This window comes from Erigeron canadensis, chromosome 4 (assembly GCF_010389155.1).
Source record: "Erigeron canadensis isolate Cc75 chromosome 4, C_canadensis_v1, whole genome shotgun sequence".
Lineage (NCBI taxonomy): Eukaryota > Viridiplantae > Streptophyta > Magnoliopsida > Asterales > Asteraceae > Erigeron > Erigeron canadensis.
In genome coordinates this window covers 3280635-3304217 of record NC_057764.1, presented here as the reverse complement: position 1 = coordinate 3304217, position 23583 = coordinate 3280635, and the positions used below count along the sequence as shown (strand labels likewise).

Here is a 23583-nt window from a genome sequence, read left to right as displayed (position 1 = left end):
GACGAATAGAAGACTTTAAATGTACACTTTTGTTATCAAGTTAAATGGTTCATCATATCATTTTTGTATGTTCCATCAAACCTTCATACATAATAGTTATAGTCACGTCTTAGTTACATGTATAGATATTACCATGGATGCAAGATACGGTGAAATTTCCTCATCGTGGTAAGAAATATAACATAGATTTCATGTCTAAAGCCTAAACACCCCACAAGACCGCCATTATGATTCGATATAATATTCATGAACCTGAGTATGTGTATTGTACGTATTTATAACATGGTAACACAATGCTCATCGTAAATGACTTGCACATGAAATGGAAAAAGGTACGTATTATGTATATGTTTGTTATGTTTATCATCTTTTGAAAAAAACAAATGTTTCAAGGAAAATTTAAATTATTGTTTTCTCACACCAATCATATTAACAACACAGGCAGGATCATCAATCATGCTGATTTGGATTGGTAATGTCATCTCTTTTTTTTGAACAAATGAGATTTCTCAAAATTAAATATCTTTTTTTTTTGAAAAGTTCAAAATTAAATATCTTATTTCCAAGGTAAAAAATGTTATTTTAAAAAGGAAAAAAAATAAAAAATAAAATACTAAATAAATCTTACATGTAATGAATTGTAATATAAAGTCACAAGTTTCATGTTCAACAAATGACGCTTATACTGTTCAAAAAAAAAAATGACGCTTATATGTTTTTTTATGCAAATAATTATAACTAATCTAATAATAATAATTTCAAAATTATGGTCACATGAAACTTACTTCACCCAAAATTGAAATCATTACCTCAAATAAAAAATACCCCCGACAAATAAAAGCAAGTACCAAAAAACCAAGTAAAAAAATAAAACTTATAGACAATGAAAGTTGTACCAAGGTAAAGATTAATTTAGTAAGTACTAATTAGAATATTATGTCTTAGAGTCAATGCATTAGAGGACAGACACAAGAAACCAAGTAGATTATCTAAACAAAAATACAAGTTAACATTAAAAAATTAATCACGTAAACAAAAAGGCATAAGGAGTTGTAACATGGGTAAAAAATAATAGTTAATCAATCCTGTTTTTTACCAAATATAAAAGATGTAAACTTCAGCAGTTAAAGGTACAAGAACAACTTTTATAGTAATAAATCTTATTTTCTACGATATATGAATGATTTGAGATATTTACAGTTTTACTTCGTTAGAAATAGACAAGAAAAAACTCTCCCATTTTACGGTAAATAAGGATTGATGACTTTTTTTTTTCAAAAAGAATGAGTTTTTCAACTAAACCAACTATGTTTTCAATGGTTGTCTTTCTAATCTTATTCTAATAATCCTTATTATGCCTAAATTATCTATATTATTATATATAAATTATACACTTGTGTTGAAAGTTTAAAATACATGGGAACTGTAAATTGACCAAACTACCCTTAATGAATCAAATCAGTACAAACTCATAACATTAAATTACACCATAAAATATCTCTACTACACTTTTTAAATCAAACACATCTGAATTAATTACCTACATCATCTAACGCTGCCATCACCATCACCAATTCACCATCTCCATCTGTCACCGCTACCATGCCGTCGTCGCATTGTGCAGATACCATGCTCGTGTTTTATAAGTAAGTTCTGATTATGTTGATTAATAGTGATAATCAAAACATTTACTACCAATATGTAACTAAAATTATTATTATAAAAAATATATAAAAAACTGACACACAAGCTTAAGTAGAAACCATCATGATTAGAGTACGTTACCTTTAACTTTTTACCGCACATTTGTTTTATAAAATATCTTTTCTTTATCTTGTTGGCGTGGTCTGTGTGTGTGAGAGAGTGCGTATTATATTTTTGTGGGGTTTCTTTTATCTTTTTTTATATACAACAAAAAACAAAAATAAATAAAATAAAATAATTTTTTCTTTTGTTCCCGCCCTTCCCGCCCCTTCTTAAATCTAATCTATCTTTTCTATTCTTTACTACTGTTTCTACATTCTATTATATCTTTTTAGCCACACAAAAAAATAAAAAAATAAATTAGTTAGAAAAAAAAAAAAGAGTGAAAATAATTGGAAGAAGAAAAATGGATGAAGAAAAAGAAAAGGGTTCTATTGTAATGGATACTCCTGAAAGAACCCAGATAGCTAATCCACTTTCTAGATTTGAGGTTAAGTTTTTCATTCATTTTTAATTTTTTTTAATCATTTTTGTAAATTAGGGTTTAATCTTGCTAATTTGATGTTTTTTTAGTGTTTAATTGAAATTTTTGATGGGTTTTTCTGGGTTTTTGATTTTGAGAATAGGGCTGGGATCAAGTTTTGATTTTTGATGATCTTTTTTGGGGAAATTAAGGATTTTGGGCTAAATTAGTTTAATGAAGTTGGGTTTTTGTTGCTGTCGTTGTTTGTTAATTTTATTTTATGGGTGCTTGTTTTTTTGGGGTTTTTATTGTAAATTGACTATTTGAGTGTCACTAGTGAGGGATCTACTTGTTTTTTAGGATTAGGGTTTTTTTTTTCTGAATTATTGTTAATGATGTTTTTGTCTAATGTTTTGTTCCCAAGATCTGTAGATGTATGCAGCTTCAGATAATGTTTGTACTAAATTTGTGCATGATTTGGGATTTTGTTTTCTTCTTCTTTTTCTGGGTTAATAATTCAATAATTGATTGCTTTTTGGTGTTTTGGAAGATAGAAATTTTAATTTTTAATTAAAGTTTAGTCTTAAATGTCGATTCAATGTTCAAATCTGAAGTATTTTTTTGACTATAATGAATCATAATTAGTTGTTGTAATAATAATGTATAGGTTTGATATTTGTAATGTTATTGAATCATTTTGTTGTTTCTTTGCAGGACTCTCCGGTGTTCAATTATATCAACAGCCTTTCGCCAATAAAGCCGGTTAAATCGATGCACTTTACTCAGACATTTGGCTCTCTGAGCTTTGCATCCCTTCCAACTGTTTTCACTTCGCCTCATGTCAGTTCACTCAAAGATTCTAAGTTCCTTAGAAGGTAATGAGACTAATCATATTTATGTTTGTTTGCTTTGGAAAATTCGATCGATTTACTTCAGAATGGTTGATTTTGGTTTTGTTCTATTTGTAATGGGTAAAATGTGCTAATTTTCAAAGGAACTGCCTTAAATTGGTCGAAAGTCGTTCAAGGTGTGTTGCAACAATGCAACCTTCTATGTTGATTTCAGCCACAAAAAAGGGAATTGAATGTTGTTGTAACAAAGTTTTGTAATGTGTACTCATTAGTTACGTATATATCTGTAAAATTGGACGACTTGTGTTTCGGGACAACCAGAGACCTCTTATGTTTGTAGAAGATTGATGATACAGTAGATCTATTTCGTTTAACTCTCTAGTGTTGAACATTGTTTTTAATGTTAAAATTTTGACTTTTTCAGGCATCAGTTTTCTGACCAGTCAAAACCAGAGCTCACTTCCGAGGATACAAATAAAGCTGAAACCAGTGAAGTGGATATAAACACTGCTCAAAACTCATCAAAGCAGCATACAAATTTTGTTTCCATTAATTCTATTAGGGAAACTTCCGTTGTATCACTAAATGGCTGCTCAAATTTCGAATCAAGAAAACTGAGTTTTGATGCTGCCAGTCCCAACTCCATGAGTACGCTAAAAATGGTGGGCTCATCAGTGTCAACCATTCAATATATCAATAATGGTTTTACACATGGCCCGTTGAGAATTGAAACAGAAGTTGAAGGGATAGATGCACTCCATCATGGTAAAGATGAAGCAGGATGTGAATGTGATTGGGACAGTTTGATAGATGCTTCGGAGTTGCTCAATTTCGAGTCACCTAGTGATACAGTGCCCTATAAGGGTCCTGGTCAAAGCACATTAGATCATACTAGTTTTAATATGTTGGTTGAGAATGTGAAACCCGAAGCTAATGTTGATAATTCTTTAGAAAAGAGTGAAGGTCTTGAGGTGCATGAAAACCATGTAACGGATGCTAGTACTTCTGTAAACAATAATGATGCTGGAGAGCCAGCTGAGGGTACGGATAATGAGGTGAGCACTCAAAGAAGGGAAACAATTATCTAGTACATGCACTATGTATGTAGGCGGCAAAATGGGCGGGTTGGTTAATGAGTCTAGACGAGTTTGTGCCAAAACAGGTGTTCTTGGTATGGTACTAGTTGACCTTTAAATAATGGTTTTTTGGTCTATTATTCCAAAATTTATATAAATACAAATTGGGGAGTCCTTCACTCGCTAGCGCAGTGGTTGGACACCCCGGATGTTGTAGCACGGGTCACATGTTCGAATCCCATCTCGAGCGTTGCTTCTAGCTAATATTCTTGGCGAGCGAGTTGAACCACGGTATTCAGTCCAATACCCGTGGTCCGGCCTTTCGCTGTTCTAAAAAAAAATTTACAAATTGGGGATCTGCGAAAAATGACATGTTATACATTTGTTAGTTAAGGTATGCTAGTAATTAGTGTCAAGTTCGACTTGGTGAAGTTTTTTAGAATGTCAATTTTACAAATAGAGGACTGTCTTGGGGAAGGAGGGATAAGTGAAATCACTCCATGATTTTATGAACGGTATCTGCTAGAACTAAAAAACAGTCAAACAAATATATATTCATGTAGTGTTAAAAGTTCATATCAATATGTGAATTTTGACTTTTTGTTTGTATATTTATAGGGCGGATCAAATTTATATCGTGGCATGAGAAGACGGTGTCTAGTGTTTGAGATGACAGGATCTCGAAGGAAGCACTTTGAAGATGTCTCAAGTGGTGGTTCACTAAATTTATCAGAAAACAACGAAACTATTCTTCCCAACGATAACCATTTACTTCCATTAAGGACTGGAAATGATTCCTCTCGATGTATTTTACCTGGAATTGGTTTACATTTAAATGCTATTGCTTCGAATTTAGTTGATCACAAAACTGTTAAGCATGAGAGCTTGGGTTCGGGTAGACAACTTACAATAGCACCTTCTCCTGGTGTTTATGGTTCCATGGTTTCTGGCCAAGATAATATTACAAGAATGTCTGATGCATCCTCTATGGAGAATGATACTGGGCTTTGTCAAAATGGAGTCTCAGTTGCAGAAGATGCTTCCCAAACACTCGGATTTGGAATCAGTGAAGATTTAAGTCAAAGTCAAACTAGCCCGAGAAAGAAAAGGCAAGTTAATTGAAACTTTATAGTGTTGAACCTTTTTTTCCGAGTACCATGTAAAAAGGGTTGATACGAGGTAATGGGGTAATGTCTTTCAGATTTGTTTTAAAGGAATCAGCTCGAAAGCCCCTTAAATGAAATGGTTTTAATGTTTTATGATCATATTAGAAAGGGTTTAGTATCTGGGAATGTAAGTAACTTTTACATTTTTTCTATTATGTGAATGTAACTTTCATTTGGTTCATTGTATGTAATCAACCCGTCAAATTGAACGATTAATGTGAAAGTGTATACGTGGCACACCATATGAGCTGCCACGTAGAAGTTTTTGATTGGTCAACCTTAAAGTTTTACATTAATCGTTCAAATTTAGCGGGTTAGTTGCATACAATGAACCAAATGAAAGTTACATTCACACAATAGAAAAAATGTACAAGTTACTTACACTTCCAGATACTTAACCCTATTAGAAACCATTTATTCTTGAAGTAACAACTTAATAATATGTTCAGGTTAACCACTTTAATAGCAGCTACAACAAACCTGCCTTTTAACTTAGAATTGATCACGTTGCTGAAGTGGCACCACCTTTTACTAGAGCTGATTATTTGATACTAAGTTTCAATCTTATATAACAAGCTATCACATTGGTTAATTGCCATATACTCTGTTTGACGTTTTGGTTAAATTACAGGCGTAGAGAAGCTGGAGAAGCCGAAGCTTGCAAGCGCTGTAACTGTAAGAAATCAAAGTGCTTGAAGCTGTAAGTTATGACTAAGTTATGCTACTTTATAGACGTATTTGCTGTTTGCATTGTTTTTAGACAAAGTACTTGTATTTTTAGGACTATTATTGATAATTTTGTTTAATTTTTCAATGTTTTAACTCTGAATATTTTAGATTCCCCATGATAGTTGCAGTTTTCATGGGACGTAATAGAAAATATATATACCGAAATGACAATATAGTATGTCTTGCAATGTACATCTGATATTGACTCGTGGATGTTATTTCAGTTACTGTGAATGCTTCGCCGCTGGTGTCTACTGTGTGGAACCATGCTCATGCCATGATTGTTTTAACAAACCGATACATGAAGATACAGTGCTTGCAACTCGCAAGCAGATTGAATCCCGCAACCCTCTTGCATTTGCTCCTAAAGTGATTAAAACGACTGATTCCATGCAAGAGGTTTGTTCACACTTAAAAGTTTTGAATTTGAAAGTTTTCTGATAGCCAAATCATTTATATAATTATTCTTTTTCTTCACACAGGATGAATCTAGTAATACTCCAGCTTCAGCTAGGCATAAAAGAGGATGCAATTGCAAAAAATCTGGTTGTTTGAAGAAGTACTGTGAATGCTTTCAGGTTTTTTTCTCTCTTTGCTTTACCTTCGGTGGTGCTAGTGCTACGTAGAGGTGGCAAATTGACTGAGTCAGTTGGGCTGGGTCGAGTTGGATTGACCCGAAACGATATTGTCTAAGTACTTTTGAAGTGATTATAAAATATATGGTGTATCCAATATGAATACAAAATTTGTATCTCATGTGGTCCTTGAATAATATGGTTTTGAGAAGTTAAGCATCAAAGGTAACTTATGGCGACCATTTACTCGTTTTGACTAATGAGTTGTTTCTTATATAGCCAATTATATTGATCCTACTACTGAGACCTGGTAGAGGTATAAAATAACCCAAACTGATCCAGTCATAAATGAATGGGTCGAAATTGCCGTGTTGTGCAATTCTCTAATAATGTTTATATGGTTTTCTTTGTAAAGGGTGGTGTTGGATGCTCCATTAACTGTAGATGTGAAGGGTGTAAGAATACATTTGGTCGCAAGGATGGTAAGTGTTCATTTTGTGTAAATAGTGGGAGTAATTATCATATAATCATGTGTGGTATTGATGAAGTTTATGCATTTTTATAGATGTTTTACTCTTTTGAAATTGTTTATGATAGGTTTAATATAGGCTCTGGTTTTATAGGTTTCGAAATGGATCCAGATGTCAATGCAGTGGATGAGTGTGAAGGGAACGGAACTGATGGAAACTTACAGATGGTATTGCATAATGAGGCAGATCTAATTTCTGCAACTCCTGCAACACCTTCACGTTTTGGCAGGTATACTACTTGACATGTTATGTAGTTTACGTTTTTATGGATTATCAGCACATGTGTGGTTTAAAACAAGGCATGCCAAAGTATTGAACCATGTCCCAAAAACCTATCTTATTGGAGTAACCTATTGGTTTTCAATTAGAGATGTCAAAATGAGTGGGCTGGGTGGGTTTGCAGATGGGAGAAAGTGGGTCATGTATATAATGAGTAGACTTTGAATGCGTTGAGTTAGGTTAAAAAAACGTTTACCTTATGTTAAATAACTTTTTGTTGAACGGCAAAGTTCATCAAGGCAATTTAACAACTGCAAAGTGGCAACCCAAACTAGCGATGAAACTCCAATGCCTTGGTTCGATCCTGGGACCTCCTAGATCAAGAGCTCATTGGTGAATTATATACATAACTATCATTTGACCAACGAATTATTTTTAAGTCATATATATACTTTTGTTACACCAGGCAGTCTGTTCCTTTGACGACTTCCTCGAAGGGCAAACCACCACGGGCTTTTCTTGCAATTGGGTCATCCTCATCCTCCCAAAGATTTGGAAAGTTGAATCCTTTCAAGATTGGCGGTGGAAATAAGCTTGATAAGCAACTTCAAACTGTTGGTGAAGATGAGATGCCCTCGATTCTAGAAGACAACAACGGTTCACCAATTAGTGGCGTGAAATCTTGCTCACCAAACAGCAAGAGGGTTTCGCCGCCACACTCAGGCGGCATGGGACAAAGAAGCAGCCGAAAGTTGATTTTACAATCTATCCCTTCATTTCCATGTCTTACTCCCAACCCTAAGCAATAATGCAATTCAAGCACCTTGCTTGTCTTCATTATGAAAATGGGTGGATTATGTTCCTTTAGTCTCTCTGTGTAGTTTTTTTTTTTCTTTCTTTTTTTCCTTTCCTTTTTGGTGTTTTAGTTGTTTGATTACTTATTCAGCTTATAACTCTGCATGTAAAATAATAATATGATGTTCTTAGTTGTGCTTATCATAAAACAAATACATTAGTACAATCCATAGCTTTTATAAATTCTGCTTCTGACTATGAAATTGCTGCAAGTTTTTGCTAGATTAGGCACGTCTTTGGGATGACATTTTAGGTCTATTATCCCTATTACAAAGAATGATAGAAAAACAAAGCAAATGAGCATAACATTTCATACAACCAAGAAGATTAGTTGGTTTTAGCAATGCCATACAGTTAGTTCTATGTGGGAGCTATGTGATTACCGTTACCATTAGAAACGTTCCACTAAATAAGATCACAAAGAAAAAGAAGTGAAAAGGCTTCTCATGTGGGAGCCATGTGATTACCGTTGCCATTAGAAACATTCCACAACTCCATCTGTTGAAATGCTATCATCATCTTGAATTTCAAGAATTCCATTGCTGACCAAAATGGTCGTGTGTTCTCAAAGACAAAGCTTCTTTTGTACTCGAGAATCCAAGTATTTTCATCTAACTGCCATGCTAAATCACTCCACTTGCCCTGTTCCCATGAAGCATTTGCTGTTCTAATCACACAATTCAACTCCCCATTTGACCACTGACATAAATAAATCGGTATCTCAAGTTAGCTCATTTCACAAACACCGTAAATCCAAATCTTAGCAAAAATGAACAAAAAAGTGTGGAAAAAAAAAGGATCTAATTTTACCTCGCTAACTCTTCCTGACAAAATAGTGAATGACCTTGAATGAAATTCAGTTTTGACCAATCCAGCAGTCCGCAAAGGCCATCCCCAAATACTGACTTGTTCATTTCTTGATTTGTAAAGTATGCAGCGAGATCTCAGTATCAAACCATCCTGATACATATAATTAAATCTTGTTAATAGCACAATGACATTTAGATGTTTTTTTTTTTTTTTTGAACAAACTATTCTACTACTGCTCCTAAACTACCCTGATACTAATAAACAAATCTGATACACTTTCCATATGTTGGTGCATCCATTGCGCATCAAACACACGTCACTTCTAAAATCCTTCGTACACTTATCATTTCTACTTTATATATATATATATACATAGGTATACAACATACAATAGTGTACCTGAACTATTTCCCAAATGGGATTCACAAAGGCAGCTTCCGGGACAAGATTTTGCAGCTCATTACTCAAAAACACTAATCTTTCTTTCACATCATAAACCCCCAATTCTAAAGACTTGTCACTTAAATTCCTAACTATTTCTGGAGACAACTTAGTTTCCAACATCTTATTGCTCAAAAACAAAAACCCGAATCTTGAAACCAAAACCAAAACCAAACACGAAACAAAGACACATTTCATAAACATTAACCCACTTCCAAGTTGTTCCTTGTTTTTCTTGATATGTAACTTCAACCCATTTCTTTGGGTCGAGTTAACAATGGGGGAAAGCATGAGACGAGAAGTAAGAGACATAGGGGTCGAAATGGTTGAAGGGTTATCGAAAAAAAGAGGGGTTTGAGGTGGAGATGATAATGGTTTTGATTTTGATGATGAGAGTTTAGTATTAGTAGTGAGGGTGCTTCTTTGAGCACTTATTGGCATTAAATCGAGTGTGGCGTTTATGCTGTCTAGACAGATTTTGCAGCTGCAGTTGGCGTCTCGACGACAATGACTGTCGTTTTCGTGTTTCATGGTTGGGGAAGACGATGATGATTTTACTGAGGATTTGGGTGATTGTATGATGGTTGTCATTTGGTTTCTGAGATTTGGTTTTGAAGAAACATGTGATGATTAATGTTGTTTGAAATTTGAACTTATAACGGGTAGTAGATAAAATCTGAGTAAGCACCAAATATAAATACTAGTACTTGTTTGTTGACCTGGCAACATGAAGCGTCAACCGAATGCGTTGATAAATTTCGAGTTAAATTTGATATTTATAGGGAAATGTAAAATTTCGATTATTTACAGGGAAATGTAAATTTTTGGAAGAATTACTTTATTTTTGAATTTTTACATATCTGTTGAATGTTTGTAATCAATCCCACATTTTACATTTTTACCAATCAATCCATATAGGGAAGTGTAAAATAAAATGTGTGTTGAAATTAGAGATTGAGAAATTTCAACATTTTATTTTACATTTACCAATCAAACTAACTGCCAACATTTTATTTTACATTTCCTCCCATTTTTACATATATATTTTACATTTCCCTATATTTAAAATTTCAACATTTCGATTATTTATAGGGAAATGTAAACTATGGGATTGATTACAAACTAAGCAAGAAACCAAGTATCGAAGTTGTATGATATTCAAATGAGCTAAAGGGTTATACTCCGTATATTACGATAGTCTCATCAACCATTAGGGTGGGGGGAGCGTTTCGCCTCCCCTCCCCCGTTTTGCTTCACCTTCCCGTCCGCTGCCTAATGCTAGGAATGTCTCACCACCTGTAATATCCGTGAAAAATAATAATAATACAAGTAATACAGTAATAATAATACAAGTAATAATGTTAAATAAATAAATACTAATGGCTGACATATTAGTATTAGATAGATATCACCAAATAGTTAAGTGTATTTATATTCACGTCTAATGTGACTTAAAATCTTTTAGAGATAAAATCCAAGAGTCCATGACCATGTCAAATAGCATGACTTGCGAGTTCCGAATTATGGGGTAGATTACATAAGTATCGGGCCTAACTAAGTATTATAACAACTCCTCCAAAACTAAAGAATAAAAAATAAATAAATTCTGGTCTAGTAAGAGTCATAGGAGAAGGGACGATCATCAAAAGAAAAAGAGGTCTAGCAAGGTGTTATAAATTCTGTCCAAATCTTCTACGTTAAGAGGTATATATTCCAAACTAATCTGAATGACGATTGTATCAACTAGTTTACTGTCGATAAACGATATCAGTAAAATGTTAGTGATATTAGACTTACTAAATTATGTAATCGTTGAGCCAATCTGAGCCAGAGTCAAGTTTGTCAAGAACGGGTCGTTAAACTGGTATGGTACGATGTGGGTAAAGAAGGGGACTGCAGGAATGTTATTAGTGTCTAAAGATGGTTCTTTAATCAGCAGGTTATAAACGGTTACAGCTAATGTGGTACAATAAAAGATACATGACTCATGATTTCAAATTCCTTAGCAACGTATGAGATACACAACCAGGTTTTACAAGTAAATTCACTTGGCATCTTGGACTATTTTTAAGATTCATTATAAATAATCCTTACATTTTGTTTTAGTGGTTACTGATGGTGATCCTAACTTTTAACTAGCTTGTTATGTTTACTTTTAACTAACAATAAGCTTTGCTTCCAATGATTTTGGGTCATACGTATATACTTTAGTAATATACTAATTTTTTTACTTCGCTACACACTTTTACTAATTTAGTAATAATGATAGTCGGATGGATAGTTTTTTTTTAAAAGCAACAGTTAGAGTCCTACATATCATTTTCTTTAAACATCAGCTTTCGCAAACACCTACTGATTTTCATATGCCACTAATATAGATCGGTTTGTAAAGTCTCATTATAAACAGTCACTGGACTCAACCTCGCTCACTTGGCTCAGTGATTTAAAATGGAATTATTATATTGTATACGAGAATCATTGTTAGGCTATAGTAAAAAAAAAAAAGGGGGATTCGGGCAGTAGGAAATGATAAGTAGGACAGATTACAGCAAGGTTCTAAATTGACTGTTTGATGTAGACCGCGTTGAGAATCGTGGTGAATCTTTTGGACGTCGCCAGCTTTATATATATTAGTCCAGATGCCCGTACTTATTCTTTCAGCGTCACTCTTAAATGATTTTTGGATATATATTTGCTATTCTTCAAATACTTCCCGACTTCATTATTTGATTCTCTTCTACTTGAGCTAAAATGTTATTTTGAAATTGATAAATTGCGAAACCTTGATTTGATAAAGATCTTTTTGAAATGTGCTTTGAGAAACTTGGACATATGGATTTTGAGAATACTTATGGAGTAAGGTTGGATTTTTGTGAACATGTAAAATTGTGAAACCCTTTAGACTAGACATGAGTTAGGTATACCGAGTAAACTACCTGTGGAGGTACCACAGGCATGTCATTGTGGCGACCAATGGTATGACACTACCCGTGGCGGTGTGATTAGTCCACGGTCCACCTTTGTTATTTGATATGTGATATGTGATTATGCTCGTAGGAGAGCTTTATGATTATCTGTGGAGGCGTATGGATGCATCCTAGGCTATATTGTGATATGATATGATTATTGTACGAATGTGTGATGTAGTGCCATACATACCTTCCGGGTTGGATACACACAGATGTGCACATCTGGTGTATTAACTTTGATTTGTGATATTATTATTGGGCACCGGGAGTGCGCTCTTGGATATTTGATATGTAGGGATACTCGGTATAAAACAACCCAAAATCTTTCTTTACTCGGCCTTAAAACATTTTTATTCTGGTGGTAAGGGTGGTACTTGATGGAGACTTTTGGAATTAAAATGATTTAATAAATCTTCCTTCTAATTTCATTATATCATTATTATTGTTATCAACATCCGCGCACTGAGCCATTGGCTCAGCCGCATTTTTCTTTTCCATGTGGCAGGTAATCAGGGGTGATATGGGACGAGTGAGAGTGACACAAGGCTTTGGAGACTCTTAGACATCCTGCTTTTATTTCATTATTATCATCGACTAGACTTTTGTTATCTTTGAAAATAATTCGTGTTGGAGGATTTGAACTTTTAGCTCATTGGAAACTTATTTAACTATCGTAATTCCAGACCTTTTAATATTTTATTGTTCTTTTAGCATTTGCTGTAATCTCTCATTCCATATTTGGGATGGGGTGTTACACCACCCTTCTCCACCCTTTTCTATTTAATTTACTTTCTATATATTTTTAATCAAATAATAACTAATATTTTTATTTAATAAATTAAAACTAATACAATATTAAAATAAAACAAGAAAATAAAACACCAAACTACAATTTTAAACGAAATGACAACACAATACATAAATAAACTAGTGATCGCGGACTCAATACGATTGTCTCTGTTTGTATACTTTAGTGAAGAGGAGGCAGTATCGCAGTCCTCTTGATCAATCACATAATGTGCCATTGTAAAGAGATTAATATATCGTTTCGTCTCGTCAGATGAACTCGAGTCAGATTGCATATTGGGGGTGTTGGGTCGTTTTCGAAAAATAAAGAGTTTATGATTGTTATTTGATAAATATGTGTATATATGATAATATATATGTGTGTGTACACTTTTGTTGTTGTTGCTACAGAATGAATGAAAGAAAGAAGAAAAGAGAAGAAGGAAGAATAGAGAAGAAGAGGAGTAGCCGTTGCATGTGGGTCCTTTGATTTTTTTTTTCCTAACTAGTCGAATCAATAGGCACCACAACCGGCACCACGGTCACCAATTCGCTCCCCACCCTCCCAGTACCAGGGGGTCGGCGCGGTGTTCAATCCAGTACCAGAGGGGTATCGATCTCCTCCCCAGAGCGCTCCATCCAGCCTTATGTATTACTTACAAACTTATTATCAGTGTATTTTCAAGTACATGCCCTGTCGAGTGTTCCACCTGATCAAAACTAAAACAAATGTATAAGTAACATAACAATTATAAAGTTGATATAAATCATTAAATTGATAGTAATTGATCAGATTTAAAGTACCAAATGGTAAAATGTTTCAGCCCACCAATATCTTTATCATGAACTTTTGATCTTGTTAAACATGAATAAATGTTAATAGCATATATAAGAACACAATAGATCACAACAACATATAGTTTCATCAAACATATATCAAATTCAAATAGTAAAATACCACTCGGTCCCATTTAAAGTGTTTTGTTTGAGTTTTTAAAGTTTTTATTTTTCAACTTTGACATTAAATATTTTTGTATTTGTTATATAAATTTGATGAAAATTATATTAATTGATTGAGTATTAGATTTATTTTTATTAGATATAATTTTCATCAAGTATTATATAACACAAAGATTTATATTTAAATTCAAAGTTAAAAAACAAAGACTTTAAACATTCAAAACGTGACACTCATAATAGACGATGAGAATAAAATAGTAAACAACTAGACAACCTCATTGTTCTATCCACTTCTGACTTCTGAGTTCCAATCATGTGAAAAGAAATGCAGTAAAAACACTAATCATGAGATACTAACTTCACTGTTCAATCCCAATGCATAGTTATCCACATTTCATTTGCAATGAAGGGAGCCTATTACTTACACCCGTCCCTCAAAAAAATATATAGGTATTGGAGCACCTCTTTGGGACCACTGTACGAGTATTAATTTTCTCTATTTTACTATTATGGACATATTCAACACTCCACACTCTTTCCAAACAAACACTTTTCAAAACACTATAGTCATCAGTTTCTTCAAGAATCTTTCACTTCTCTCTTTTAGATCTTTGATCATTTATTCAGTTTCTTCAAGAATCTATCACCCCACCCATATAATAACACATATAGTCATCATCAACATTCACAAGATTCGATGGTACCAGATCAGGCCATGAAATTGAGTTCGAAGTGGTGGCGAGATCCTGTAGTGGTGGAGTGGTGGTGCGACGGAGACAGGAAGATCCGCGGTGGTGATTCGATGGGGAGATCCGGCGAGGTGATCCGACAATAAATTGTTGTTTATAAGTTTTTGTTGACAAGATTCTTGGTTGATGGACATCTAGTATGATCCATGTAGCAATATGTTTTTTCTGTGTTTGAATACTTAGCAATATACGAGTAAGATGTGATAAATGTTCAAAAAAAAAGTGATTGTACATCATGTATTAAAAACAGTAAGGAATACATAGATGTTTGTATTAAAGTCTTGTATTGATTTGGACATGTTAGTGTAAAACAAGTTATCAGTTTTGTGAGATGGACATTTTTCTTGAAAAAATATAAATGATCAGAACTTCAGAAGGACCATTCTACTTTTAAATTCAAGGGGGTGCAGAAAAGATAATACTTCTTATTTATTCTCCCCTGCCACGTCTCTTGTTTTATCATGATGTTCTTCATCTTGTGTTCCATCTAACAACTTGTATCACGTCCTCCCCAAGTTCTTATTCTAAGATTACCATATTCTTTAAATTATTCTATTTATCTTCAAATCTACATCTAGAAAATAAATAAAAAAATCTAAAAATTAACTGATAATGAACAAGTAGGAGCGTATGAGAGAGAAAGTGATTGAGCTTATAAAAAAAATATATCAAAGAAAAGAATATTATACATCTCTTTTGTTGTAGCATTTTGTCTGCATATATCTATATTTCAAAAGGCCCGCCCAAACATATTCGGACTAAATTCAGAATCATGTACCTTTGTGCAGATATAGATCCAAAATATATATACAAAAACACATAAATGACATAGACCAAAGTGTGTATAAATCGATGTGGATAGGCCCATTGCTTACTAAATCGGATTTTTTGACCTAATCAAAAACCATGCTTTACTATATGCATAGATAGACTTGGGATGTAGTAATGTTTTACAAATATATGTAACAAATTAGCAAATAAAACTCCTAACATAGCTGTTACATTTTGACAAATAATTATGTAGATGAACAAAGTATACATAAATGTAAGCAAAAAGCCTAAACAATAACATTAGAAAAATCTAAAAAAACATAGACGATTGAGAATTTGAGATGTAAAGAAGTTAACCCGTGAAGTTGAATGCTCATTTGTTTTATAATCATGTTAAAATTTGGCGAAAAGGAGGACGAGCAATTTGTAGTGACATATGAGTTATGACCATTGAGAGAATACTTTGAAAATTAGGATTAGGATAGTGTTTTTGAGAGTTATGCAAAAGGGCTAGGATTAGTCTAGCTAGACGTTTTTAGTTATTTGGTCTCATTAGGTCGTTTAGCATCCGTGGGCTCATCGAGCCCACAAATTCTTAGTTAATTTCTATCCATATGTATGCATGCATGGATCTTTTCATAGTTAGATGAATTGGTTTCTTGTAGAGGCTATGTTTATTATGTTTACACTTTTATATTGTTTATATGTTATACAGTAGTTATCGTATATGTATTGTGAAACTTGTGATACAGTATTTTAGGCGCATGTAGCTACTCGTCCTTACTCTAAATGTAGTCGGGGGATACTAGCATACAGGTAGATCTTCTATGTCATTTTTTTCGGTCGACAGGTATGGAAATTAAACCCTTTACACTTTCCTATTACTTAATCTGGTCGGAGGTCCTCTGCTGTAAGAGTGTCTACAACTCACATCCTTTATACTTCGCTTAGGGATTGGATCCTATTGTTGTCATTGTATATGAGTTATGACGAATTTTTTGTACGGACACAACAGTTTTCAAGGCGTATGGTGTAACTACGAACAAATCCTTTTGAATTTGTAAATATACGAAAACCAGTGTCTTAGACACCGGTCTTGTGTTTTGAGGGCCAAAGTTGGTGTCTAAGACACCGGTTTTATGTTACGTGTCACTTTTCCATACGAAGCCGGTATCTTCCTGATGTGCGAAATCTAGCTTTAAATTTATAAACACGATTTACCGAAAATACTGACTACTACACACTCACAGGCAGTGTACCTGATCGCATGCAGTATAGTTAAAACTGGTAAGCCGAGATCGTTCGCAAGGACTTAAATAAACAATTGTAAACATTAAATGATTCAAGTAAAAATGGGGGTTTTTGTGGCCGAGTTGCCACGTTGCAAGTAGTTAGCAAAATTTGTTAGTAATCCCGGAGGATTAATCGAAAGAGAAGTTTGTTGATGAAAACAATAATTTAAAAGTCACCCATCTTGATTTCGCTCAACAGAATGTTAGGATTGCACTTTTGATGAAGTTCAAATTCAATTTAGTGATTTAATGACCGAGACTCAAATTTATTACCAACCCCGTACCTGTCAAGTTAACAACCTATTTTGTTCTCTTGTATAAACTAGTTTCATTATTAAGACCGGTACCCCGAGACGAATTTTAATAACTTCCCTAGTTAAACAATGGTTTTGGTCATTTTAGATAACAATTTCGTCTATCGATTGTACCCAACCGTCAACCCGTTAATTCTTATCAAATATTGATTACCCTCTACCGTACCCGTCATAGAACCAATTGCTTCTAACTAAGCAATCAAAATAACTTATACCCAAATCCTAGTCGTCACTAAGCAATGAACACAAATTATCTGCAACCAGTAGTTGAATGACAAAGAATTAATCGATTAAGATCACGACGAAACGTTAAATAAAATCACTTGAATTAATAAATATTGTGCAATCCCTACATAATGTCTCACTCCATCAAGATGGATGAAAAGGCGATTAGCCACTCATATTAGATATGAAATAACAAATCAAAACGAAAGAATTCATTGTTACCGAATACAAAGGATTGAAAAACGAATAACGAAATGATTCCGAACGAGTCTTTGATCCTCCACAATGATGAAAAATAAGATAAACCCTAGAGAAAGCTCTTAAAATCGTCTAGAAAGTGAAAGATAGGTTTTTGGAATGTTTATTTCAGCTATTTATATGCTGACTAAATTCAGCAGATTCGGCATGACACTGCGTCGCAGTGTCTTCTTTGACTATTCTTGACTTTGACTTCCATTGACTGGCCTTCTGTCGTATATACACAAACTGCGTCGCAGTTTTCCTATGCTGCGAAGCAGTTTCATCCTCGGCTTGAAATACTGCGACGCATGCCCATATTACGTCGCAGTGTTTTGTTGACTTGCGTTGACCATTTTGACCAGCTTTGACCTTCTTCTAATCTCCAATTATGTGCTCCAGAAACTTTGTTTTCTTCAAGTTATCGCTTAGGTACCTGTTTTCCCACCTGAAACACTGACAAATACCATAAACGAACCAACTGTATACGAAAACTACTCGTAAACCTCACTAAACAACCACTTTAAGCTATGGGAAATGGGCATAAAATACGACCTATCACTTCCAATCTTACTTAGACACCGGCTTTTGTTTTTTGCGATGCTATGTACATGCTGAGACACCGGCTTTGCCTTCTTCCAGCCAAGATCGGTGTTGGAATCATCGGATTTGATCCAAAAAGCTTAAGACCGGTTTTCGTATGTTTACAAATTCAAAAGCAAACGTTCTAGTTACACAGCAGGACTTGAAAATTGTCGTGTCCGTACAAAAAATTCGAGTTATGACCATCCAATTTCTTTTGTTTTCCTTTGAAAAAAAATAACAATAACCAAAGTTTTATCTACTTTCTCATTTATAAATTTAACTCAAAAATAAAGTGTCACAAAATACAATTAGTCCACCTGAAAAATATTATACTCCGTTACTCCGTATCTAACAAACTGACACCTGCAATAGTAAATTCTAAGACCCAAAACCCAAAACACACCGTAAAAATCACTACCACCACCATGAAAGAACACGCCGCCACCACAACCATCCCCACCGCCAATGGCTGCCGGAGAAACAAAAACTGCGTATGCAAAACCTGCATTTCCAGTATCATTTCAACCCTGGATCTTCTCCCCACTTTCACCGCCCAAAAACCCTCTCTCATCAAAATCAAATCCTTATCTTCAAATTCAAATTCTCCCCCTGAAACCCCCAAATTCTTTACTTCATCAAATGTCTCCACTCCCGATTCAACAAATTCCAAGAATCACCATCATCGTTTAAGGATCAAGAAACTGAAAAAAACAGAGCTTTTATCTTTCTTGAAAATGCTGGTGAAATGTGCTTTGATTATGATGTTGGTTTTGATTCTAAGACCTGGGTCTTTGTTTAATATGATGGAAATTAAGGTTTCTGATGAAAAGGTAACAAATTTAAGTGAGAAATCAAGATTAGGGTTTGCTGATTTGAAAGATAAATTTGGGGTTTTAAGGAATGCATTGAAAGAAGTTGTTGGTGATGATGATCATGGTTTGGTTACTAATCCCACTTGTCATATAATTCAGGTATGTTATTATATACTTGTATATATTATGTATATGTATATGTGTTTGTGTTTGTGTTTGCATGTAATATGGGAATTCAAGTCGGGTTTGGCGAGTCAGAATGATCCAACCCAAAAAGACCCATATTTGGGTTGGAATAAGTGAATAACTGACCCGTATAACCCGTTAAACAAACGGGTCAAATAGTTTGGTAACGGACTGCTTTAGGTTAAACTGGGTGGTATTAGGACAAATGAGTTAATGGGTATTGAGTCAAATGGTTTTAAGACTTGAGCTTGGATTAATTATATTAATTTTTTTACTTAAAATAATACTTTTAAATTACGTTTTGGGTCGCGGGTTCAAGCCAATTATCCAAATGGTCAACCCGAATACGTCCTGTAACTCATAGGGTTGACAGTTCATCTTGACAATTGTTAGCCATAATATGTATATTATTTTTTCATGTCATGTGTATATGTGTTATTTTTAGTTTTAAAGATTTGTATTTTTCTATCATAAGATTTGTTTTTATTTTTAGGATGGTTTGATATTAAGATCTAGTTGTCAATTGTATCAATCTGGGTCTGAAGAAGTGAGTGTTTGGGGATGGCCTTATCAGACTACTGGTTTGGTTAAAACTGAATTTGATTCAAGATCATTCACTGTCTTGTCAGGAAGAGTTACTGAGGTAATAAGATAATCTTGATATATTTCGTTTTTCATTCGTTTGAAGCATACAATATTAAGTTCACTCATTTGTTTATGGCAGTGGTCTAATGGCGTGTTGAGTTGTTTGATTAGACAAGCAAATACTTCATGGGAACAAGGAAAGTGGATTACATATGTGTGGCGTTTGGATGAAAATACTTGGATCCTTGAGTACAAAAGAAGCTTTTTGTTTGACAATACGCATCCGTTTTCATCAGCAATGGAGTTTTTGAAATACAAGATGATGAGAGCGTTACAATGGATGAAGAAGTTGTGGAACTTGTCCGATGGCATTCCGTTAGCTCCCACATGAGAAAGATTTAGTTTGATTGTGTTCTCGTATATTCTCGTTTTCCATTAGCAGTTAGTACTAACTCTCGGCAAATACTTTTGATATGGCACGTAAATGATGATTGTGGCTGCATTGTACAAATATATACCTTCTTAGAATGCATATAAGAGGCTTGACTATGCTTGGCTGAATACACAACTGTGCGTTGATTAAAATTCTTCCATCCTGTAATTGTATTGACACATGCAGATCAATTAGTAACCCATGTTGTGTATAAATTTCATTCCTATCTTGCACAAGCATACAATGCTCTTGGTTTTGTCATTAATATCATCTGTTTGCCTGCTGCTCAATTTTCCCTAATCTGGGTTTATTTTATTTCTTCAGTACATGTTTATATAAGTTACTAGGCATTTGTATTGTATGTTCCGTTTGTAGATTTATGTCTATATAGTTGGATGATGGATTTAATAAGATCATTTAATGATCCAATCTAAACCAGACCCATTGACAATCATACCCGATGATCTCTGGACAGTAAACCCTGCTCTAACATCTCTGCCCAAGTGTGTGTTTGTCTAAAGCAGAACATGGTTCTGGTTTTCTCCAAACCCAGCTATAGTCAATCAGTTTCTGATCCAAATCACATTCTACTGAAACAAAGGTTTGAGCTTGGAATTAACTCATTTGTAGGATGTTTTTCTTCATTGTTTTGTATAAAGTTCCATGTGCAGCCTACATTCTGGTCTAACTCAGTTGAGTTACTCTATTGTTTTAAACCTGAGCGATAATATATAGATCATATGGTTACTTAAATATAGTTTTATCTCTTTCACATGCGACCAAGAGCGAGTTTTACCAAAACATACGCGGGAAAATACAGTAAGATCATATGGATGGTTAATAAAGTTCAAAGTGTAAGTCGCATTTGTGTGTTTGGCTTCGACTTAAGGCTTATAAAGCAAATCTGATAAAAGAAGCCAAATAGAGAAAGCATAAGTGGCAGGGAATAAGAGGTAAGAAGATAGTATGCTCATACAAGTTAAGAATACAACTAGTCACAATGAGTTTATTACACCTTACATTGAACATGTATTGTTCAGAATATTAGATATACAAACACAGATTTTAAATACATACAGTTTTACTCCAATAATTCAGAGAAAACCTCGATAGAACTCGTATCATAGATAACAGATTCAACCAGAGAAGTCCATGCTGAAAGGTCAGGTGTCTTTTCTTGGCCAAGCATCTCTTCTAACCATATAATTGCTTCATATGGTCTGCCCATCACGCAAAGACCTCGAATAACTGTACTAAAAGTATCCGTTTCTGGCCAATATGAGTTCACCAACATTTTCTCTAAAAGTTGGCTCGCATCAATATAACTCTCATCATGACAAAGACCGTCTACCAATATGGAATATGTCTCCGGATTAGGAACGCATCCCAACTGCTTAGACATCTTCTTTAGATACCCGAGAGCCTGTTTGGATTTCCCGTCATTACAAAGACCGTTAATTAGGATATTATACAGATGAACAGTTGGAACACGGTTTGCCTCCACCATATCTTCTGAAATCACCTTCTCGGCCTCATCAGTCATACCTTTTTTACATAAAGCTGTCAATTTAGCTTCATATATTAGAACTCCCGGTTTAAACCCTTGATCATGCATTTCTTGAACTATTCTTTCTGCACCACTTAAGTCACCCTCTGCATAAATTTGAATTGCCATTGCATTATAACTTTCATAACTAGGAATAACACCTTTAATAAGGGCATCACCAATTAAACTCTTAGCTTTTTCTATGTCTCTACCATTTCGACACATGTTAAAATCAAGCTGCATACGTTTCTTCTTGGGGGCCTTTAAACCTTTTCTCAAGACCTTATTTAGAATATCTGATGCCTCCTCAACATGTCCATATGAACATAAAGTATCTAATAGGATTTTATATACCAATACATCTTCACCACTGCCTTTTCTTGATATTCGCCAAAACATTGAATATAACAAATGAATTGCTTCATTAATTCTTCCATCTTCACATAAACCCTTCATTAGTATTTGATAAGTATCACGGGTCGGATAACAGTACTGATGATTCATTTCTTGGAATACTTCTAGTGCAAGGTCAGAACGTTTCTTCTGACAAAGAACATCAATCAGCCAACTTAATGAATGTGTACGAGATTTCAACTCCCATCTACTAAAATTCGCCAAAAAAAGTTCATGAGCGGATTCAAGTTCAGATTCTTCCACCATTATCCGCAATATAGTATTAAAAGATTCTGTCCAATTCACACAGTTAAACTGATCAAGATTTTTAAAGAGGGACATGGCTTCATTTAACATTCCAGCTTTTGCATACGCCTTAATTGAAAGTGAAAAGATAGAATCTTGGCACTCACAGGAGTCATGTTTCATCTGATCAATCACTTGTTTCATATCAGCCATTCGATTTGACGTGCTTAGAACCTTGATCATGGTGGCGTACACAGGACCATTGTGACGATAGTCCGGATATTTGTTCCTTGCTTCATTAAAAATTTTGAGCGCCTTCAACGGGCTCTTTTGGTTTCGAATGAGCTGAGATAGGTATGTTGGCGTCAATACACGAGGCCATCTGATATTCATGTACCCTATAATCGGAAAAAACATGACAGAATAAAAAACCAAATACAATTCTATCATATTCATGGATTACGAAATAGTACTAACAAATAAGCATTCACATGTATTTCTTTCTACCGTTTTCAACTTTGGAATGACGATATCGCAGTAATGTTATGTATAGTTATAAAATGCCATACCGGCTTATCTTTCGTGTTTTATTAAAGGGTTTTTACAGAAAGTACTGTAAATCAACTTTGAGTCAGGCATTTCATCGAACAGTTGGTGTTCATGAAAACAGACACACATAATATGAAACAAGAAAGAACAGATAAAAACTAACTACCTGCAAAACGAGTTCTGTATGCAGTGTAACGGAATTGACACAGAGCAGCTGCAAAAAAATAAAATAAAAATGACAAGAATAAAATGATAATAATGATTTATATGTATTATGCTATGTCACGAACTGAAACACAGAAAAGATTTATGATGGATAAAGTTGGGGGGCTGGAAGTGCCAACTTCTAAAGTAAGAGTAAATCGTATGCAAATATGCAATTACAAGGTTTTTACAAGCTGGGGTCCCCACTCAATTACTAAAACTAGGATAGTGTAATTGTTTTAAGTTTTAAACAAGACCCGATTGTTCTAACTGGGACAGTTAGTAGACATAACAAAAGAACCCGCGGAAGCTTGTTAACATA

At 34.3% G+C, this 23583-nt stretch overlaps 4 protein-coding genes across 4 annotated transcripts; 2 read left to right on the top strand and 2 right to left on the bottom strand.

Moving 5' to 3' along the window:
• The first annotated feature begins 2025 nt into the window (after positions 1-2025).
• LOC122596495 (protein tesmin/TSO1-like CXC 2) lies at positions 2026-8351 on the top strand. Its single transcript, XM_043769080.1, has 10 exons — positions 2026-2194; positions 2882-3042; positions 3443-4073; positions 4713-5203; positions 5892-5960; positions 6214-6388; positions 6472-6567; positions 6980-7046; positions 7188-7323; positions 7780-8351. The coding sequence occupies exons 1-10, from the start codon at positions 2111-2113 to the stop codon at positions 8120-8122; spliced, it is 2253 nt and encodes a 750-aa protein (XP_043625015.1). The 5' UTR covers positions 2026-2110; the 3' UTR covers positions 8123-8351.
• Positions 8352-8450: 99 nt separating this feature from the next.
• Positions 8451-10066, bottom strand: LOC122596499. The gene is made up of 3 exons (XM_043769087.1): positions 9378-10066; positions 8979-9128; positions 8451-8867 (listed from the first exon to the last, which is right to left on the bottom strand). The coding sequence occupies exons 1-3, from the start codon at positions 10008-10010 to the stop codon at positions 8613-8615; spliced, it is 1038 nt and encodes a 345-aa protein (XP_043625022.1). The 5' UTR covers positions 10011-10066; the 3' UTR covers positions 8451-8612.
• An 8600-nt stretch (positions 10067-18666) lies between these two features.
• LOC122596500 lies at positions 18667-20562 on the top strand. Its single transcript, XM_043769088.1, has 3 exons — positions 18667-19278; positions 19799-19948; positions 20030-20562. Exons 1-3 carry the CDS (start codon positions 18733-18735, stop codon positions 20279-20281), a joined length of 948 nt encoding a protein of 315 aa, XP_043625023.1. The 5' UTR covers positions 18667-18732; the 3' UTR covers positions 20282-20562.
• Positions 20563-21270: 708 nt separating this feature from the next.
• LOC122596496 (pentatricopeptide repeat-containing protein At1g05600) lies at positions 21271-23476 on the bottom strand. Its single transcript, XM_043769081.1, has 2 exons — positions 23224-23476; positions 21271-22906 (listed from the first exon to the last, which is right to left on the bottom strand). Exon 2 carries the CDS (start codon positions 22899-22901, stop codon positions 21405-21407), a length of 1497 nt encoding a protein of 498 aa, XP_043625016.1. The 5' UTR covers positions 22902-22906; positions 23224-23476; the 3' UTR covers positions 21271-21404.
• Positions 23477-23583: the final 107 nt, after the last annotated feature.

Excerpts from the sequence above, each read along its gene's own strand:
- LOC122596495 (XM_043769080.1), top strand. The coding sequence starts at position 2,111 with ATGGATGAAGAAAAAGAAAAGGGTTCTATTGTAATGGATACTCCTGAA. Across the intron at positions 2,195-2,881 it reads ATCCACTTTCTAGATTTGAG|GACTCTCCGGTGTTCAATTA; the intron begins GTTAAGTTTTTC and ends GTTTCTTTGCAG. Across the intron at positions 3,043-3,442 it reads GATTCTAAGTTCCTTAGAAG|GCATCAGTTTTCTGACCAGT; the intron begins GTAATGAGACTA and ends TGACTTTTTCAG.
- LOC122596499 (XM_043769087.1), bottom strand. The coding sequence starts at position 10,010 with ATGACAACCATCATACAATCACCCAAATCCTCAGTAAAATCATCATCG. Across the intron at positions 9,129-9,377 it reads CCATTTGGGAAATAGTTCAG|GATGGTTTGATACTGAGATC; the intron begins GTACACTATTGT and ends TATATGTATCAG. Across the intron at positions 8,868-8,978 it reads TGTCAGGAAGAGTTAGCGAG|TGGTCAAATGGGGAGTTGAA; the intron begins GTAAAATTAGAT and ends TATTTATGTCAG.
- LOC122596500 (XM_043769088.1), top strand. The coding sequence starts at position 18,733 with ATGAAAGAACACGCCGCCACCACAACCATCCCCACCGCCAATGGCTGC. Across the intron at positions 19,279-19,798 it reads CCACTTGTCATATAATTCAG|GATGGTTTGATATTAAGATC; the intron begins GTATGTTATTAT and ends TTTTATTTTTAG. Across the intron at positions 19,949-20,029 it reads TGTCAGGAAGAGTTACTGAG|TGGTCTAATGGCGTGTTGAG; the intron begins GTAATAAGATAA and ends TGTTTATGGCAG.
- LOC122596496 (XM_043769081.1), bottom strand. The coding sequence starts at position 22,901 with ATGAATATCAGATGGCCTCGTGTATTGACGCCAACATACCTATCTCAG.